The following is a 17,663-nucleotide window of genomic DNA, read 5'->3' as shown; positions in this document are numbered from 1 at the left end:
TATATTAAAACTCGAAATTCTCGAAATTTGTTTCAATGCTTACTGTACTTTATTTAATAGTTCGATTTATTGATTTTATTATTATTAATTTAGAGATATTACTAGAAGATGTAATTCCCAATTAATTTACAAATTCCCTGTGTACATATAGTTTTGCCCACGAATATCTAATGAGGGGGTTGTGAAATAGTTGATAAATTACTTACTTACTGCTTTGTAACTAAGTCCGCGAAGGACTAGGAATTGGATTAATATACAATATATTCCATCCGAAGTAATAATAATAATTTTGAATCATTATGACATTCTTGAGATGCCCTTCCAGCCATAAACATTTTTTATATTTCAAGAGTATGAGCCAACATTGTGTACTGTTTTGACGATTTTCAACTTAAACCCGTTTTAAACTTATTTATACCCACTTACAGCTATTATGCACCTTCAAATGTTTTACGACGAAAACTATCGATTAAGTCCTTGAAAAAAGTACCAAATGTTTATTTTACCCAGATATTACGTAACTTGGCAAAATGAACCCAAAAATAGCGGTGTGCCCCACTTCGCCGCGCGCTATGCATTACTGCCCCACTTGGCGTATTAAATGCTTTGATCGTGCATTGTAATTGAATATCAGAACATGTGCATGTCTCATACTCATATGAAGCTTTGCTAATTTTACCAACTTAAAAAAAAAATACTAATATTCCAAAACAAATACCTTAGAATTTTAATCAGCTATTCAAATTAAACAAGAATTACTAAAATGCGTTCAGAAATAAATATAAATACGGTACGAAAATACATATACAAATTGACTCTTAATCCCTTTAATAAATGAAATTAGAAATTATACAAAAACAACGTGCCATATATATAAAAATTTGTTTTGGTGGATCTTGAGGATCCTTCAATAATTACTTTGTAATAATACATTTTTTGGCGACGTTTCGCAACTTTATTGTTTGCTTAGTCGTGCCCTACAATGAGAAAAACACACTTTTTTTAGAACATACACTCTGTTCAAATAATTATCTCAAAAAATTTATTATTATTCACCAAAATTTGTTGTGATACTTATTTGAAGAGTGTATGTTCTAAAAAAAACTGTGTTTTTCTCATTGTAGGGCATAGTCATGCAAACAAAGTTGCGAAACATTGCCAAAAATGTATTACAAATTAATTATTGAGTGATCCTTAAGACCCACCAAAACAAATTTATACATACAACAGTCAAGAAAAAAAATATATATATAAGAGAACTGAACATATATTGCTGTAAAAATCATCAATAACTACATGTATCTTATTTCAATTTTTTTTTTTTTTTTTTTTTTTTCATTTTATTTTCGACTAAAATGTAAATAAAATGTATAGTTCATAAGTTATTCGAGGTAAGCCAAATTAATTGTATAAGGGTAAAAAGGAATGAAATAATTATTGTTCATACTAGTATTTATGGTAAAAAAAATTGAATTTTTATATATAAAGGGTGCGTTCAGAGCTGCAATTCGTTACTTTTTTCTCCGACTTTAATAGTTTCTTATTGAATTTAAATTACTATTTTTGAAAATTCATAATCGTACTTAAAAATATATTCAAATAATAACACGCATTAAGTGTTAAATTTATTAATTTAAAAATATATACTTTATTTTCTTTTTTGAATTAAAGCTTTATCAGTTTTGTTTTTTACTGCAATAAATGCCATATTTATCAAGTTAATTTGTTTTTTTATTAGTGTAAATAAAATCTTGCAGATTTTATCTTTCTTTTTTTTTCGTAAGTTCAGTTTGCCAATATGTTTATCATTATGTTGTGTATAATACTTCTACGAAATTCCGTATCAGTTCTGAGTTATACCTGTTTGCTATCACATGCTTAATTTTAACTGCCTTACGTAGAACTGGCGAGATTCCCGAATCCGTTGTTCTCTTTATGAATTGCATCAGAAGAGCTATTTACGTTGTTCAGAGATAACAACTGGATGACAAACAGAGATTGGTGAAATTAACCAAGTATAGTACTGTTTTTGATGAATCATGTGGAGTATTAATAGCAACAGTTTCCTAGTATAGTTTTGGCTGTGGGAGGTCTATATATATATCATATTATTTTTTAAAATGGTTATGTTTTAATATGACATAATATAAGGTTCTGAATAAAAATAGGAATTCAAACGCAACAGTCTCAAAACAAATATTCGTTGAGTGGTTTGGACTAAAATTAACAATATTTTGTTATTTTTTTCTTTTTTATTCTTATTTTATGATAGTCTGTACCCAATACATTGACGGTATTTAATTTTTTTTATTACATGTAGTCAAAGGTTTGTCTAACTAGTCCCAACCTATTATTAGTCTGAAAATAAGTGTTTCACATTTATTATATTCAAAGCGTACACTTTAGAGCAAAAATTAATTGGATAAATAATTTCATACAATCTAGTGTCATTTTCTTTTAGGCTACATAATAAACAGATCCATCACCTTTTTCGTCCTAATGTGAAAGTGTTTAAGGATAAAATGTTGCTTTTAAGTAGAAGAAATCGAAAGAAGCCTGCATATTGAGAATTTATTTCATAGAATCACTCCCTACGTGTTCCCCGAAGGCCTGTTAAAAAAAAAAAATTACCTAAAGGAAAACTATTCTATTTGATGAATGGTTTCAGAATAAGCAAAAGGAAATGATTTATTTGTAATTGGTTTGTTAAATTTTAATTGAGAATAACATCCCGCAATCTTTCGTCTTCTTGACTAGGAGGAAGAACCTGTAAAATTGCTGTATATTGCTTTCATTGAATTAGCAACTGACTATGGAGAATCAACCGGGATTAAAGTATAACTTACATATACTTAGTATAACTGGCTTGCACACAAGACATTAAAAGGAATTGTTTAAGTAACGATCGAAAAATATTTCTTTAAAATGAACCTCACCAATTATTGTATTCTATTTTAATTTTATAAAGGCACATTTTGCGATTATAACTACTTACAATAACTTACTTGCATTAACAAATTAAAATAAATTATCTAAATAACGATTGAACAAATATTACATATTATGGTATTCTATTTTCATTTTATTAAAGAGCAGTTTTATAATTTATTTAGATAAAAAAGTTGTTTCCTTTTCTTCTGTGGTTACCTTTCTCCGCGTGTGGTTTCCTTTCCCCCGGACCCAAAAGGGGTATTCATGATCTATGTTAAAGCGTGTTAAATGGAAAAACTCGTGTTAAATCGAAAAAAATTGCCTTATTTTGCCGTGGTAAAACGAAATAACATTTAACATGGCTGAGAGTCTGTTACTTGGTCAGTTAAATCGAGAATGACGTCACACAATAGACCAGTTGAGATCGCCGCCATATTAGTTGTTGTGGCTTTCAATACAGTTGTCAATTAGCTCATCTTCATTCTCTTCTTCACAAGTTTGAAGATCAATACGACACTCATAAGCTAAACTTTCACACAAATTCCACTTTTCACTCACTCTAGGAATGTTTTAATTAATTACTTAAATCAAAACTGAAGTAAACAATAACATGAGGGTCTAGAAGGAAGGTTATAAACATAAAGGCTTATACAACAAGTTGCTGAGAAAATCCGCTAGGGACTCTTATGCATTTAACGTTTAACATGACTTCAAATAGGGCTGCTCACAATCCTATAGTTATAACATTTAACATGGTAAAACATATAACATTTAACACAACATCATGAATACCCCTAAAGTATGGCGAGGGACCACTGTGTTATAATTACTACTTTCGAGATATATAAAATACTAGACCTATTGGGTAGTTAATTAAAACTTGATTACCTGGTGAATTTCATTATAATGGCGGTACTAATCGCTTGTTGCATTAGGTAAATCAAATTGATGAAAGATACCTACTATTGATTATTACCTGGCAAGGAGCTACAGGTAAAGACTTACTCATTTCTCTGATTTTAGTATGGCTTTTGAAACTGCATCAATAAATTTTTCATGTGGAACTCGTAATATCTCCTCTTTAAAAAAAATAGTTATTCCTAATATTGGCATATAAGCTGAAACCTAGAGCTTAACAACGATTGTTTTTTTATTAGTATTGTTGAAATAATTTTGCCTTTAAATTTTAACAAATTTATATGTACCTTAAATAAATTTTCATTTGTATAAGATATATTAAGACATGTTTAGTAAAACCAAGGAGAGGTTGGGAACAAGAGCGGTACGAAAAAGACACAAGGTTTTCTGTCTAGAAATAAAGTGTGTCGTGTCCGTTACATATTTGAAGTCCAAACTTTACTTGTATTTTTTATTTGCACTCAGTCAGTTTTAATTTTCCAGAAGTTTTTAATCTTTTCTGTGAATATCTACATTAAAATTTTTTGCTAATGACAACAAACTTTTGCCAGTTAATTCTTAAAATTTTTTGCTAATGACAACAAACTTTTGCCAGTTAATTCTTAAAATTTTTTGCTAATGTCACATTTTGCTGTCTAAGTAGTCAATTATTATTTTTGGCCAAAGATTATCTGGAATCGGAAGAAGATAGTTGACTGTATGAAGTAGATTGTAGGAAGATAGTCCGGGTGGCGGTCAATAAAGGTATCAAAATAGTAGAAGAAGACTATTGATTGTTAAGCAACGTTTGGCCCACTTTGCAGGACTTATTCAGAAATAAATGAAAAAACAAGATACAAACATTTTAGAGTTAACAACGTAATGTAGGATACTGGAAACAATTTACTAATAAAGTAGGTATGGTATAGGTGAGGTATAAGTAATATGTAAATGGGAGATATTAAGAAAATTGATAAAAGTAAACGATAAACATAGGGTAATCCCCTGTCAGATTACACAACGGACAACTGAGAGAAAAGGGGAACATCAGGTATAAAAGTGTCTCCCACTCTTAAGGTTAACCCTTCCTAAGGGTACCTTTATTAACCGCCACCCAGTCTATGTTCCTACAGTTATCTATTAGAATCTATTTATTTTATATATTTAGAATTTATATATTTCTAGGCCTATGTTATATGATTATCTCAGTCTAAGATTCCACCCACTCTTTTACATTACTGTTTAATAGTCCTTTTTATCCCGGAGAAGATATCGCTACCGTAGTTCAACTGTGTAGCATTTCAAAAAATGGTTATTTTGAGATACGCTTGTAATCTTAGCAATAAGGGTGATCTATACAGTAATCTTAGCCGTATGGGTAATCTATACCGTTCAAAACTGTAATATTTCAAAATATGTTTTTATCACATATATGTAACTATTCTGTGTTATATTGTATAGATCATAGATTTTCGGGAATATTACACTGTTGTACTGAGACAGCGATATAAGATAAAAATTTGCAGGGGCGCCTATTAAAAGTTTAGTCAGTAAACGATATTTTTATCAGTATTCAACAAAAAATCTTCAGTCTAGAGAACGATTATTTTTAAACTTTTCATGATTATGTAATGTATCGGAAGAAGAGATATGGTTGAGTCCTTAAAAAGAGCTAGTTATCATTGTGGAGATAGGAGGGACGCTACTATATTATGGGCCAGGTAACGAAGTGGGCTCAGGCAAGTGTTAAATAGTTGCACGTCAGCGATCCCATCGCCGGGTAATCTACCTCCTCCTCTCGACAACTTCCCCTTTATTTTACCCCTCTTTTTGGTCCAGGTTTTTTTTTTTCTGGAAATAATTTATAAATGCCACGGCCCACTTTTCCTGGTTAGCACATTAGTGTGAGAATCATCGAGCCTGACATAAGAAAGCTTGGAAATTTTTCCGGGAAGTTTCGTTTCGGGAAAGGAAACTGGAATTTTCTTCATTACCTTGGATAATTTCGCTTCGCTTTCCTTTGCATTACACTTAAACATTGTTATGATTATTATTTTCTTTAACCGATTTTATTATACAATATCTTTAGGTACATAAACCTATCTTTAAATCCCGTAGTATATAAAGCCATAAAGAAAATAAATTATCTCAGAATAAAATAAAACATAATTAAATAATAATGATTGCCTTAATTATTAATCTGTTAATTTTATTAGGCATACGAATTGTTTCCTTGATATTCTAATGAGCTATTCTTTAAAAATTTATTTTTTTATCTTTTACAATACTAGAAAAATGTACACAAAAATGTAGTGGTCCATACTCAACTACCTGTGTCCTCATTTCTAGTCCTGATACAAATAAATTCGTAATACAAACTGGAAGTTAAGGAAATGAGGATAGATTTATATTGTCATTTATAATGCCTATTGTTACAAGCTTTTGAAGACAAGGTTTACTTAAAAATTCAATTATTGGTTGACAACTAAATTAGAAACTAAAATATCGAATGAATGCTATATTATTCTTTTTACCTCTTAAATTTATAAATTGTGCCCTTTAATAGCACGATCATTGAGACAGAGCATTTATTTTGTAGGGAATAAAAAATTGTAGTTGTGAAGAGATTATTTTATTGTTTCAAGGACGTCTTATCAATAGCGATACTGCCTTATCTATATTGAAGTTATAGGTTAATGGAAAAAAGAAAATGTGTCACTGTTTGTATTAGAAATACTTCTATAGTTTATCCATTTCCTTAGTATAGTAATTGATTGATTTGCTAATAAAGGAAATTTTTATTCTTTAGATTAAATTCGGTACAGTCATTCATTTCTGACATTTAATTTCCCTTTTCTGACAGATCATAATATTTTTATTTTTAGGATGCTAAAATTATATTGAAGGATTGGACCACATTTTGCTGATGGCTAACAAGGAAACAACGGACCTCGACTGAACTGAGAAAAATGAATTTGAAGTTGAATGAAAGTAAAAAGTTCGTGTATACTCGTATGTCGTTAAAAAACTATTCATTTCCTGACTATTTCAACTAATAGTATGTTAAAGGGCTTCTACTCTATCCAAAGATGGTGCCTCGAAACATTTTTTAAGACTGGGGTCTGGGATAATACAAATTGTTGTTGAGTAGTTCCATGTCCAATCAAGGTTTTCTTTGTCAGCTTATGGATGGAATAAAAAGGTGAATAAGAAAAGATCTTTTCTCATAACACTTATAAACAATAAGTAAGCATCAACTGAGTTTTTGCAAATTTTGAGATTGGGTTCCTTTCAGTAGAATGCGATTTAATTTTAACTATGTTTTCTAATTGATCACAGGAGTTCTTTACCTTCAGATCAGTGGTAAATCACTTTTCATTTATTTCATTATTAGATTTATTTTTATCCGAATGGCGAATCTTGGAAAAGAGTTATTTCATGTTCCTGATTCCCGCTTTGAAAAGAGTTGTTTCATTCTTTTCTTGTCCTCATTACTTAAGCGACCTTTTGCCTAAGAGCAAACGATCCTGATGTCAGCTATCGTTAATACGAAACTATTTTTAAATTTCATGAACTTTTGAACGATTAGATGGAGGATTTTCTTAAAAAATTATTATATTTGAAAATTAGAATAAAAAAAAAAAAATATATAAGTTATGGAATGTTTTTGATAAACGAAACACAATGTTAGGAATGGTCATCATCGATGTTGTCAGTGCCTTTGGTCATTACAGCACCAAGTATTGAGCACTGTCAAAAAAAGGGCTAGTCAATGTCCGTTCAAATGTTTTATGTGATTAAAATAAATTATATACATTATAAGTTATATCAAAAAATCCCAAAGAGAATTAATATACTGGCTGTCGTCCTATCTAATATATAAAATTAATATTTTATGCGCTGCTATCCCATTTACCCAGTAACAAAAAAAAAATTATTAACAAAATTATGCATTTTTGGGCGCGTAGCTCAGAATGTATATATTTTCTTCGTGGTTAGTATATGGCAATCGATTTGTCCCTTTCTGAAGAATATGGGAAAAATATTACTGATTCTATTAAATGATGTTTCATTCACTAAAAATTCCAAAAAAAACATGAGGATGGAAGTAAAGTAGTTCAATATTTTTTTTTTTTTTTTTTTAGGAATAAGTAAATCATATTCGACTAAGCGTCATCTGAAACTCTAAAATAGCATTTATCAAGAAATTAGAAATTAAAAATTTTTTTTTCTACAGGTGACCTTATAAGGACAAATTATTTGTTTCAAATGTTTTATTTTATTTCCAGTTCTAATTTATTGAATTAGATCCATTTTATGCAGTTTATAGAGCCCTAAAAAACCTCCTAAAAAGTTGAGTAAAGATTTTATGAATCGTGTTGAAGTTATTTATTTTTTTAAATAAATATTTTTTATTTTCTCATTTTTTAAAAATTCATATTTAAGCGTTTCCTGAGGTGATAAAAACGAATATGAACTTTGTTTCGCTCCTACAAAATCTTTTGCAGCACCTACATTACGAACATTTATATTTAATGACCTTATAAGGGCGAAATATTGGTTTCAAATTAAGAAAAACTTATTTATACCTATCAAATCTTTAAAAAATTGTTTCACCAATATTAATAGATTCGGTTTGTGCCTTTTGGTGTAATTTATTTTGGTGCAGCCCTAAACCACCCGCAAGTTTCATGTAGATTGGTTAAGTCGTGTTTTTTATTTTATTTTCATTTATTTTTATTTTATAGTGTTACTTACCGATATAAATTTAATAGATATCATATTTAATTAATTCAAAGTGTAAATAACTAAATATATTCATATCAAACTTTCAATTAATCTACCTACATCACTAAATCTAGAATTGCGGACCTTCTGATCTTAAATATTTTTCTTTTACTCCAAACTATAAAATTTCCACTTTATATTTTAAATTAATTTTAATATCTGTGACCCATCGGTATGGCTATTTTTATGTATTATTTATTTTGTCATATAGTGAAAATTTATGAATTTTTATATCTCAATATGTTTTCTTGCCTTTAAATGTTCTTAAAATATATATTAATAGAAAGTATCAATACATTTTGTTTATATTTAATTTAGTAGGTTTAGGCAAGTTATTGACTCTTTCCAATTAAAATATATATATATATAATGCCTACTTCTAGGGAAGTCATTTTTATTTTACTATGGATAATTGCCAGATGGTTCCATCATTTTCCTGAGAAATTCAGGTGTGCTGTTTGCTTAAAATATTGTTTTCCATTGAATGTCTTCAACTTCCAAAGATACTCCGTGGGCTATATCCCCTCATCAAACGAACCCGCACTTTTCAAGAGGTTCTCGTACCTTCAGCGTACTAGATTAATAACGGTCTAGCATGATTTTGACAGATATAAGACAGCCATTTATCAAGCCTTGATAGAGTTGTCAAATTTGCACTAATTGCCACTCGTTGAGATTAAATCTATATCATTATGTTGCGGGAGCAGCATAGGCCAGTTAGCACCTAGGTCATGTAATCAGAGACCAGAAGACTTAGCCCCTGTCACGTAAGATATATGTCTTGTCTGGCTACTGTTCCACGGCGCTACTTCATATAACATTTTGTTTTGTAATAGGACCTTTAACGCTCCGGAGCGGATTCTCAAGATAACCGACTGGCTTTTCTGCTAACGAATTGCAATTAATTTTTGTCACATTTTCACCATAAATAATATACTCTGCATTGTTTTTAAGGGTTTTTGATTAAAGAAACAATTAAATTACTTCTAATCCTTTCCTCTCCCCCCCCCCAAATAAAAATGGCGAGAAAATACGACCTTGGTGACGCAAGTCTGCTGCTCACACTTCTTTTTTTGATTCTATGTGGGATTTACGTGTCTATTTAGTCATAAATTATAAAAAATTTAAATTTTTAAATCCTATCATACACGAAGCATATTTTTTTTATATCTGAAAATAGTTTTGTTTGTTTTCCATTTCTCAAAATAGTTTTTTCTAATCCATATCTGGAAGTAGTTAGACTATTTAGCTCCAACCAGAATGTATGTGAAAAAAAAATCAGTGCATTAAAGAAGATTAAGCAGCTCTCTCCTATTGTTAAGACAACCTGCTTAAGGTCTGTTCCAACAACCACTTCTGACTACGGAGCATGCGCAGTCCTGCACATGCGCCATACAGTTTCAGAAGTGGTTGTTGGAGCAAACCTAATGCAAATAAATAAATAAACAGCAAAAATCATGTATTTGTGTCTGAAATCATTTTGTGAACATGCTTGACTGTTCGAAAAATTTCAACCTACACGTTTTAGCAATTAAATAGAAAAAATAAAATAAAAAAAGGTAGTTCATAGGTAGTTATATACTATTTTGTTCTTTGCCACTGATGGCTATATCACATCATGCAATGTCATAATTTTAAAGCTATTGAATAAGATAGGAATGAATCGTCTTTATCTTAGTTCGTCACAGAACCTGCTGTCTGTTTTTTCACACTTATGTAATCCAATGATGCTGGATCAAGTTGCTTAAGGGGAGAAGTCAGCCAGCAAATAAACATAGTTCGCTGATTTTAATGTACTGTAAATATTCTTCATATTAGACGCGAAGAAAGTCACGTGTTTTAGAGACCCTTTCTGTGGTAAATAAATTATTTTCTGCTATCGTTCCGGCGTTTATCTAGAAATTAAGTGTGATTTTGACCACAGCACTTTTTTGTTTAACTACTTAACTTTTCTTATCAGTAGGGTTGGAAACAGTACATTAGTAAGTTAATGTAGGGTTCGGTCTATTTCTACAAAGTTTGACTTTAAATTCTCTAAAGTTTCGTTTCCTCTTTTTTTTAAAAATGTCCTGAGACAAATATGTTTTAAATAATACATTCCTCCCACGTTTTTATGACGTCCAATTTATGAGATTGATAATTCAATTTACTAGTATGCACTTGCCTCTGCATGTAGTGCAGTTGTAGGTAACTGGAAGGTTCGTTACTAAACTGGAAACGGTTGTGGGAGATGTGCAAAATAGTTCGTTCCTAGAGGATTATTTTACTGATGTAAAATGAAACTGTGAAAACTTGTGTGATTTTCACATTTCATAATATTCAGTTACCATCATGTGATTTGGATGTGGATGTTAATTACATAAATTTATTGAAAAAAATTAATTTTAATATGCAAGTCCGCCGTTGCCCTGGCACCACATGATAGTAGGGATACACACCGCACACATTTATTCCACAACTGCAGATCTGTCAAAGGAGAAGTATAAATCTCAAATTATTGTGAAAACGAATTTATTCAAGTTCCATTTATTACTTGTATATAGACACAAAATAGTGACAGTAGTGAATGACTACCGATACAGCTAAACATTAAAAGATAAAAGATTAAATTTAGTGTACTGGTGTTATACTTAACCTTAGCTAACTTTTGGACTTGATTAGGAAAAACTCAGTGTTTAGAAGTCATCTTCCTAAAGGGCAGCTCTTTCAAGTTCTTGGTTTGGATTAAGACAATTATGCTATAATTCCTTAAACGCCCTTACCTCACATTACTTTATGTTTTATGGTTATTATTTCTATTTTATCTGTTTCTTTTTATGATGTAATTTCAGGGATATTTTTTATTTATGATATTTGCTTGTATAATTATCTGAGATATTCCTTCGAATAGGAGTAACTGCACATTCGTTTCAAAAATATTCATTATATGATCGTCATACTCCTAATAAATTCATACGATTGTAAGTAATCACTTTAGATATTAAGTTTCATGTGTCATTCCGTATCAGTACAGACCCGTTGGAGTATTATATTTGTTGACTTCTAACTAGTATCATGCCTTTTCCTGTGGAGTTTGGTCGTATAAAACGGAATCCACGCATTAATTAAACATGCCTTGAATTAGGAAGTGAAATGAGTCTCGAACACTTACATTATTAGCTCTACTTGTTTCATTAAACATCTAGAAAAGCAAGTGTATTGTTATATCCAATCGGGTCTAAGGAAATAACTTAAAAAGGATTTTTTGTTGTTATCCAGTAGGATAAATATTATTGTTTATACAATTTGTATGATATACTATACTATGTATGCGATATGATAACTTAGTATTTTAGTTAACTACCAGGCGACACGGATGATCCCTATCAGACATTGAAGGACCGTATATAATGCACGGCTGATAGACAATTTGTCTATTCACTGACAGCCCTATGGGGTTCATGAAATCTTTGTGCGGGCGATGGCACTAGTCTCTGATGAAAGTGAGAGAGCTGTTATTGTAAGGAGAGGCTTTGTGCTCCGTCTTGAGGTGGGGAGCCACAAAACGTCACGTCCCCCTGCCCCCACTTCGGGGGTACGATTCGTCCCGGGGGCTTTCCCCCCAGGGGCAGTGCGGGCTGCAATGTGCTGCGCTCCTGTCTTGACCATCCTCTTCGCTTCCCTCCTGAGGACCAAGTTGAGGATGGACCTTCAACTGGCCGAGTGCTGATGTACACCCTGCCCAGCGGGGCCCCGTGGCGCACCGGCCTCTGGTCTAGGGCTGGCCCCGCGGCACTGCGGCCACAGTCGTGGACCTTGCCTGCCGCCAGGCCCAAGGTCCACAGGCCTTATGTGAGTCTACACCGTCTTCTTTATATTAATATTCTTGAATATTTATTTAATTTTATACTTCTTAAGTCACCACATACAAACTGAAAGTGTGGAATAAAACCTGAGTTCCATACTTGATTGTTACAAATCTGCTTTGTTTATATCAATTAATTGGGTCAAACATTTCAATAATTCTTTAATTGATTGCATGGGGTTTAAAGATTTTTAATTAAAAGGTTTAAGCCTTGCGTGAATCCGTAGTAGTATATACCTTAGGTAAACTACCTATCCTAATGTTTTTTCATTGTTTTATAAACATTATAAAGGACCTATTGAGCCAGAGTGGGAATGTCAAGATTCATTTCCGGAGGGATCAGGAAATAAATATTGACTGACCCAGGTGGTAATCGAACCCACCGCCTTTTAAACCCAGCGTTCTGGAACCCTTGTTCCTTCCCGCTCAGCTATCAGGTCTTCTATGTTTTATTTATGATTTCTTTTTTAACACAGAGGGAATTTCCTCCTCATTTTTATATTAATATTTTAATTTTAATTATGTGTTGACTGCTAAAAGAAGGATCTACTTAAATTTATTCATAAAAGTTTCGTAACCATACAGAATACCTGCAAATATCAAGTACCGTTTTGATTCACTGTTTGCCTGTTTTATTTTCGTATGGAGGCGTTCATAATTATCTAGAATTATGCATATCGTTAGCATATATATTAGGACTCACTTTCCGCATTACAATCATTTCATTAAATACTTTCTCTCTTCCCAATGAAGTGGAAAGTATTTCATTATTCTTGCTTCTTGTGTGGAAAATTATCCGTTGGAACTCCCAGCACTTAAAAACATATATGAATTTCAAAACATTTTACTTTTGTAATCATACATAAAGAATGCAAATCTTCGTGCGATAGGAGCTTATCTTTTCTCTGTTGTATATTATTTGAATTGAATATAAATTATTTAAAAACAAAACAAAAAAAAACGTATAATTATCGTAATAATTGCACTGAATTTTTTTCTTTAATACAGGAATATTTTTAATTTGAGAGGAAATTGGGTAATGAAATGTTCTTGACGCAGTAAGGAAGCCTTCTGTAGTGTTATTCCTTCGACAATTTCCGACGAACTTTCTCTATCGGATCGATATGCCAGTAAATGTTATAGAAAGACATGAACTGGTGCTTTTTGAAATCGACACTCTTTGAAGCATATGAGAATCTTTTCTTAAAATGTCAGAATGTCTAAATTATCCCGTCACTACCGATTATCTCGATCAGCCGTAGTTGCTATGCGCATTGTTACCTAGGATCCTGTAAATCGCGTCTTATTCACACTTTCACAAATGAAACTCTCCAATGTTCTGTGACATTTTCACGCCTCCTCTGCCGAAACCGTCTTGTCATCTCACCTGCCTATCACCGCCTAGTCTTGTGACTATCGCTTGTGGTCATGGTTGTAGTCGAGTTTTACCTCGAGAGTGTTATGTTTTGCGACCAATGCCACCTGTCTGGAAGCTAATGAAGTTTATTAGCACATGCTACTTTCATACGACTCCATATACTTAAAAAATCTACTATTAATTTCATCTAGTAATTCATGTATACAACTCTTAATCCATACTTAAAGTGAATCTGATTATATCCTGTGATCGTTGTGATCAACATATGTCAATAAAAAATATAATTTATGTTTTTTTAGTTTATATTTCAACAAAAAAAAAATTATCTATCCATGAAATAATGACCAAAATCGCCATTCGTTACATTTCATCACTTTAGCTATATACCTCGTTATAAAAAAAATCAGAAATAAGATTTATAAAATCAATGCATTCTACACATTTTCTTTCTTAAAGAATTCTTTCGTGCTGTCTCGACAGTGAGCATATTTTTTAAAAATTTGTATACTTTTTTCGGAATTATGAGGTACTACAGCTTAAGTGACTGTATGCTTTTGTCTTTTTTACGTTGAAAAATTAGTTTTTGATGTTCATAGTATATACTACTGACGTCCAAATTATCCTTCCTACTTTTGTTGTGGAACAATGGAGCTGTCATCACCAACAGCAACCATGGCCTATTTGAACCGATTTCCAGCCTTAGAGATATATAACCAATTGAAGACCCTAAGGGTGTATAAATGTCTCCATTGCAAATTAACTTAGGCCTGGTGAAACGATTCACTAAGAATTCTAATCAAGATCCTGAAGCTTCCCAATTTATTTTGAATTTTACCGAAATTATCCGAACCCAAAATGAAAGTAGTTGAGTTTTATTATAATTTTTTTGTTAAAAAAAAATAAATAAGTTGAGATTTATGAAGAATTAATTGAAACTATAATTGTTTAAGCATGGGCTAATCATATACAAATGTCACATGGCTTGACCAATGTTAGGAAATTGTAGATGCCTATCGAAAACAATATTTTTTTCAAGACGTGTTGGACTTTGTACTCCGTTTTCAGATGCAGTATAATGAGAACATGATGAAAACGTAGTATCAAGCTCCTGAGTGAAAAAGTCTATTCATATATAAAAGAAGTACGAAAAATATTCATTTTTGAACTTTTTCAATTATTTTACATTTGTACTTAATTATTTTTTAATTAGAGTGGTTTAGATACGAAATTTAAGTTCATTTAGTTAGTTTTTACTTTTAAATATTTGTGAAAATGGATATATATATATTTTTTTGGGGGGGGGAAAATCCAAAATATCGTTCTAGATTTTTCTAAAACAAATTTTACACCGTAAAACAATTTTTCCTTATATTAGTTGGAAGAAATCAAAATTAGACGTTTAAAACTAGATTCGAAATTCTTGTTGACAGATCAAATTCACTTACCATCGGTCCTGTTCTATAAATCAGATAGCCACTAACAAGATGCTGTTGTGAAAAACCATTAATAGAAGAGGATAACCATTTATAATTACAACAACCTATATAGATACAGTACATGATGCCATACGCGATCTTGCGCAGTTCAGGAGATCATCAGGTATCTTCATATCCAAAATCTTGCATTAGCTACGTAAAATGGGAAATCCGTTCCGATGTGGTAAAGCACTGGAAAGTTAACCTCCGAAGATTCAAGGGTTACTAATTGAGAAATCCTAGACGCTTGCTAGTAATTATCAAGTATTATTTAGGACGTGGTCTCTTTCTCTATTAAATGAAGCAATAATATAAGGCTCCCTTTATATTTTTCTTTTTTAAGACCTAAATTTTCTAAAATAAAATTAGCAGTTCTATCGCTCTTCATCTTCTATAGTACCCAAGATACAGTCTTTCAAAAAGCAAGGTTTTTTTTTTTCCAAATAGCGAAAAATCAATATTTATTTATTTGTTTGTTATATGAATTCATTTTGACAATTATAATGGAAACTACTACTGCTACAAACGACGTAGAGATGTCTAGTAGCTCAAAATTGATGGATCAGTTGCACTTTTCATACCTTTCTCAAATTGAAGACAACCCAAAACAAATATAATATCTTAAAGAAATTTAAGTTTAATTAAAATTAAAAAAATATAAGTTTAATTTAATTTAAAATAGCTTAATTAACTTTTTAAAACATAAACAGTTCCTTTCTTGTTCAAGAGCTTATTTGGGTCGGGCCTAAGTGCGCATGATAAATAGAATATTATTTATTTTATATAACACAGATATTGTTTATGATGATTTAGGACAACTTTTATATAGTCATAAGTGATCGTAGTTATGACAGAATAAAATTGAAATTTTCTGCACAAACTTTATTTTCTTTTGGAAAAGTTCCTGGACTTATGGCCTCTCACTCTGTCCGATATTTTATGCATAGGGGAAACTCTTCTGGACTTAGAAGTTCTCAAACTTAAAATCATATTCTGATGAGCACATTCAATGTACAAACTTATTGAAATTTATGATGTTGAATTTCTGTTCCTGGTTTAATGAAAGTTGAATATTAGGAATGAAGGTTCTGTTACCTGATATATATTTGAACCGTGTTAATTTTCAAAAGCACCAATGGGTTCTATTGTAGTGTATATTAAGTTTTAGTAAACGTTTTTAAATTTAAATGTATTTTTTCTTACAACTATTACAATTTTATTATTATTATTTTGTTATAAATAGTTCTCTAAATGTTATTCTCATACAGTTTAGTGGTGAATAACATATTCTCATATTACCAATTTTCTTACGTTGATGATTTCTGACCCTGAGAAGTGAATTCAATTGGGAGTTTAGACAAGGCATTACTTGAATAATATGAGAAATATTTTTTTTAAAAAATATTATCTTTTCTAGTACTCCACAAAAAATTGACATAGTTTAAAAGTCGCCTAATAACGCTCTTTATTTACTTTTTCTTTTTGAGTTATAAGTTTAATTGATGGTGCCAAAGATTATTTTCGAATTTTTGCGTTCATTATCAGCTACGTATCACTAATGTCTTGTTCAAAATGGTTTGATACTTGAGGGGCATAAAGAGATTTTTTCAATAAACCTTTTATAGAGGACTGTTCAATGATTGCAGTCTGGGCTAAAGCATAAAGTATGCAGATATGATTACAACACTGGTACTAATGTTTAATGAGTGGACTGTATATTTTGACAACAAATATATTTAAATTCACATAGTTTGGGCTATAGACTAATAAATATACATTAAACTGTTAAGCTGTTAAATACGATTATTACATTTCTTCTTGCTGTTGTTGTGAGATGATTATTGTATGAGGGTACTGTTGCTAATTTTGCTTGTACATTCTTCTCTCCGCCTGCTGGAGGGCCAGCAGGTCCTTGGTCTCTTCTACTCCATCTAGCTAATGAAGATCTTGAGAGTAGAAAAATTCCTTTAACTTTTGAGAGTAAAGATGGCGGATCGTCTTCATCGTTGATCAACTGGGCCAACAGAGAGCAGTGCCAACAGCACGTGAGCTAGCAGTGCCTTATATATTTGATTGAATTGAATTTGTTCAGGTTGGGTTCCCTGAATAAGGACAAAGTAGAGAGATCTTCAGAAAAATATATTTTAGATAATCAATACATGTACTTCATTATTTGATTCAATTTTCTGAGAGTGTAAAAAAAAGAATAGTAAAAATTTAATGTTCATCATAAAAGCATAATTTATCTCTTGTGTAGGTGGTGATTTTATGGCTATATCGATGTAAATTATAGAATTTATTCGGTACCTCCGTTCATTTAGTCTCATAAATGTTATTGAACAGCTGATAT

General features: G+C 31.2%; 1 protein-coding gene across 7 annotated transcripts in view; it reads left to right on the top strand.

Moving 5' to 3' along the window:
* Window positions 1-17,663, top strand: part of GckIII (Germinal centre kinase III) — a 142,952-nt gene that overhangs the window by 101,358 nt on the left and 23,931 nt on the right. Inside the window, exon 1 of one of the 7 annotated variants that reach the window (XM_014426558.2) lies at window positions 12,281-12,447. The exons of the other annotated variants lie outside the window; for them this stretch is intronic. Coding sequence (XP_014282044.1) covers window positions 12,325-12,447 — 123 coding nt within the window. The 5' untranslated portion in view covers window positions 12,281-12,324. Of the gene's footprint in view, window positions 1-12,280; window positions 12,448-17,663 lie in introns of those variants that run through there. 7 annotated transcript variants of the gene reach the window in all.

This window comes from Halyomorpha halys, unplaced genomic scaffold (genome assembly GCF_000696795.3).
Source record: "Halyomorpha halys isolate HHAL.00 unplaced genomic scaffold, Hhal_1.1 Scaffold584.1, whole genome shotgun sequence".
Lineage (NCBI taxonomy): Eukaryota > Metazoa > Arthropoda > Insecta > Hemiptera > Pentatomidae > Halyomorpha > Halyomorpha halys.
Note: the sequence above shows the minus strand (reverse complement) of the source record. Positions and strands in the feature narration are given on the sequence as shown.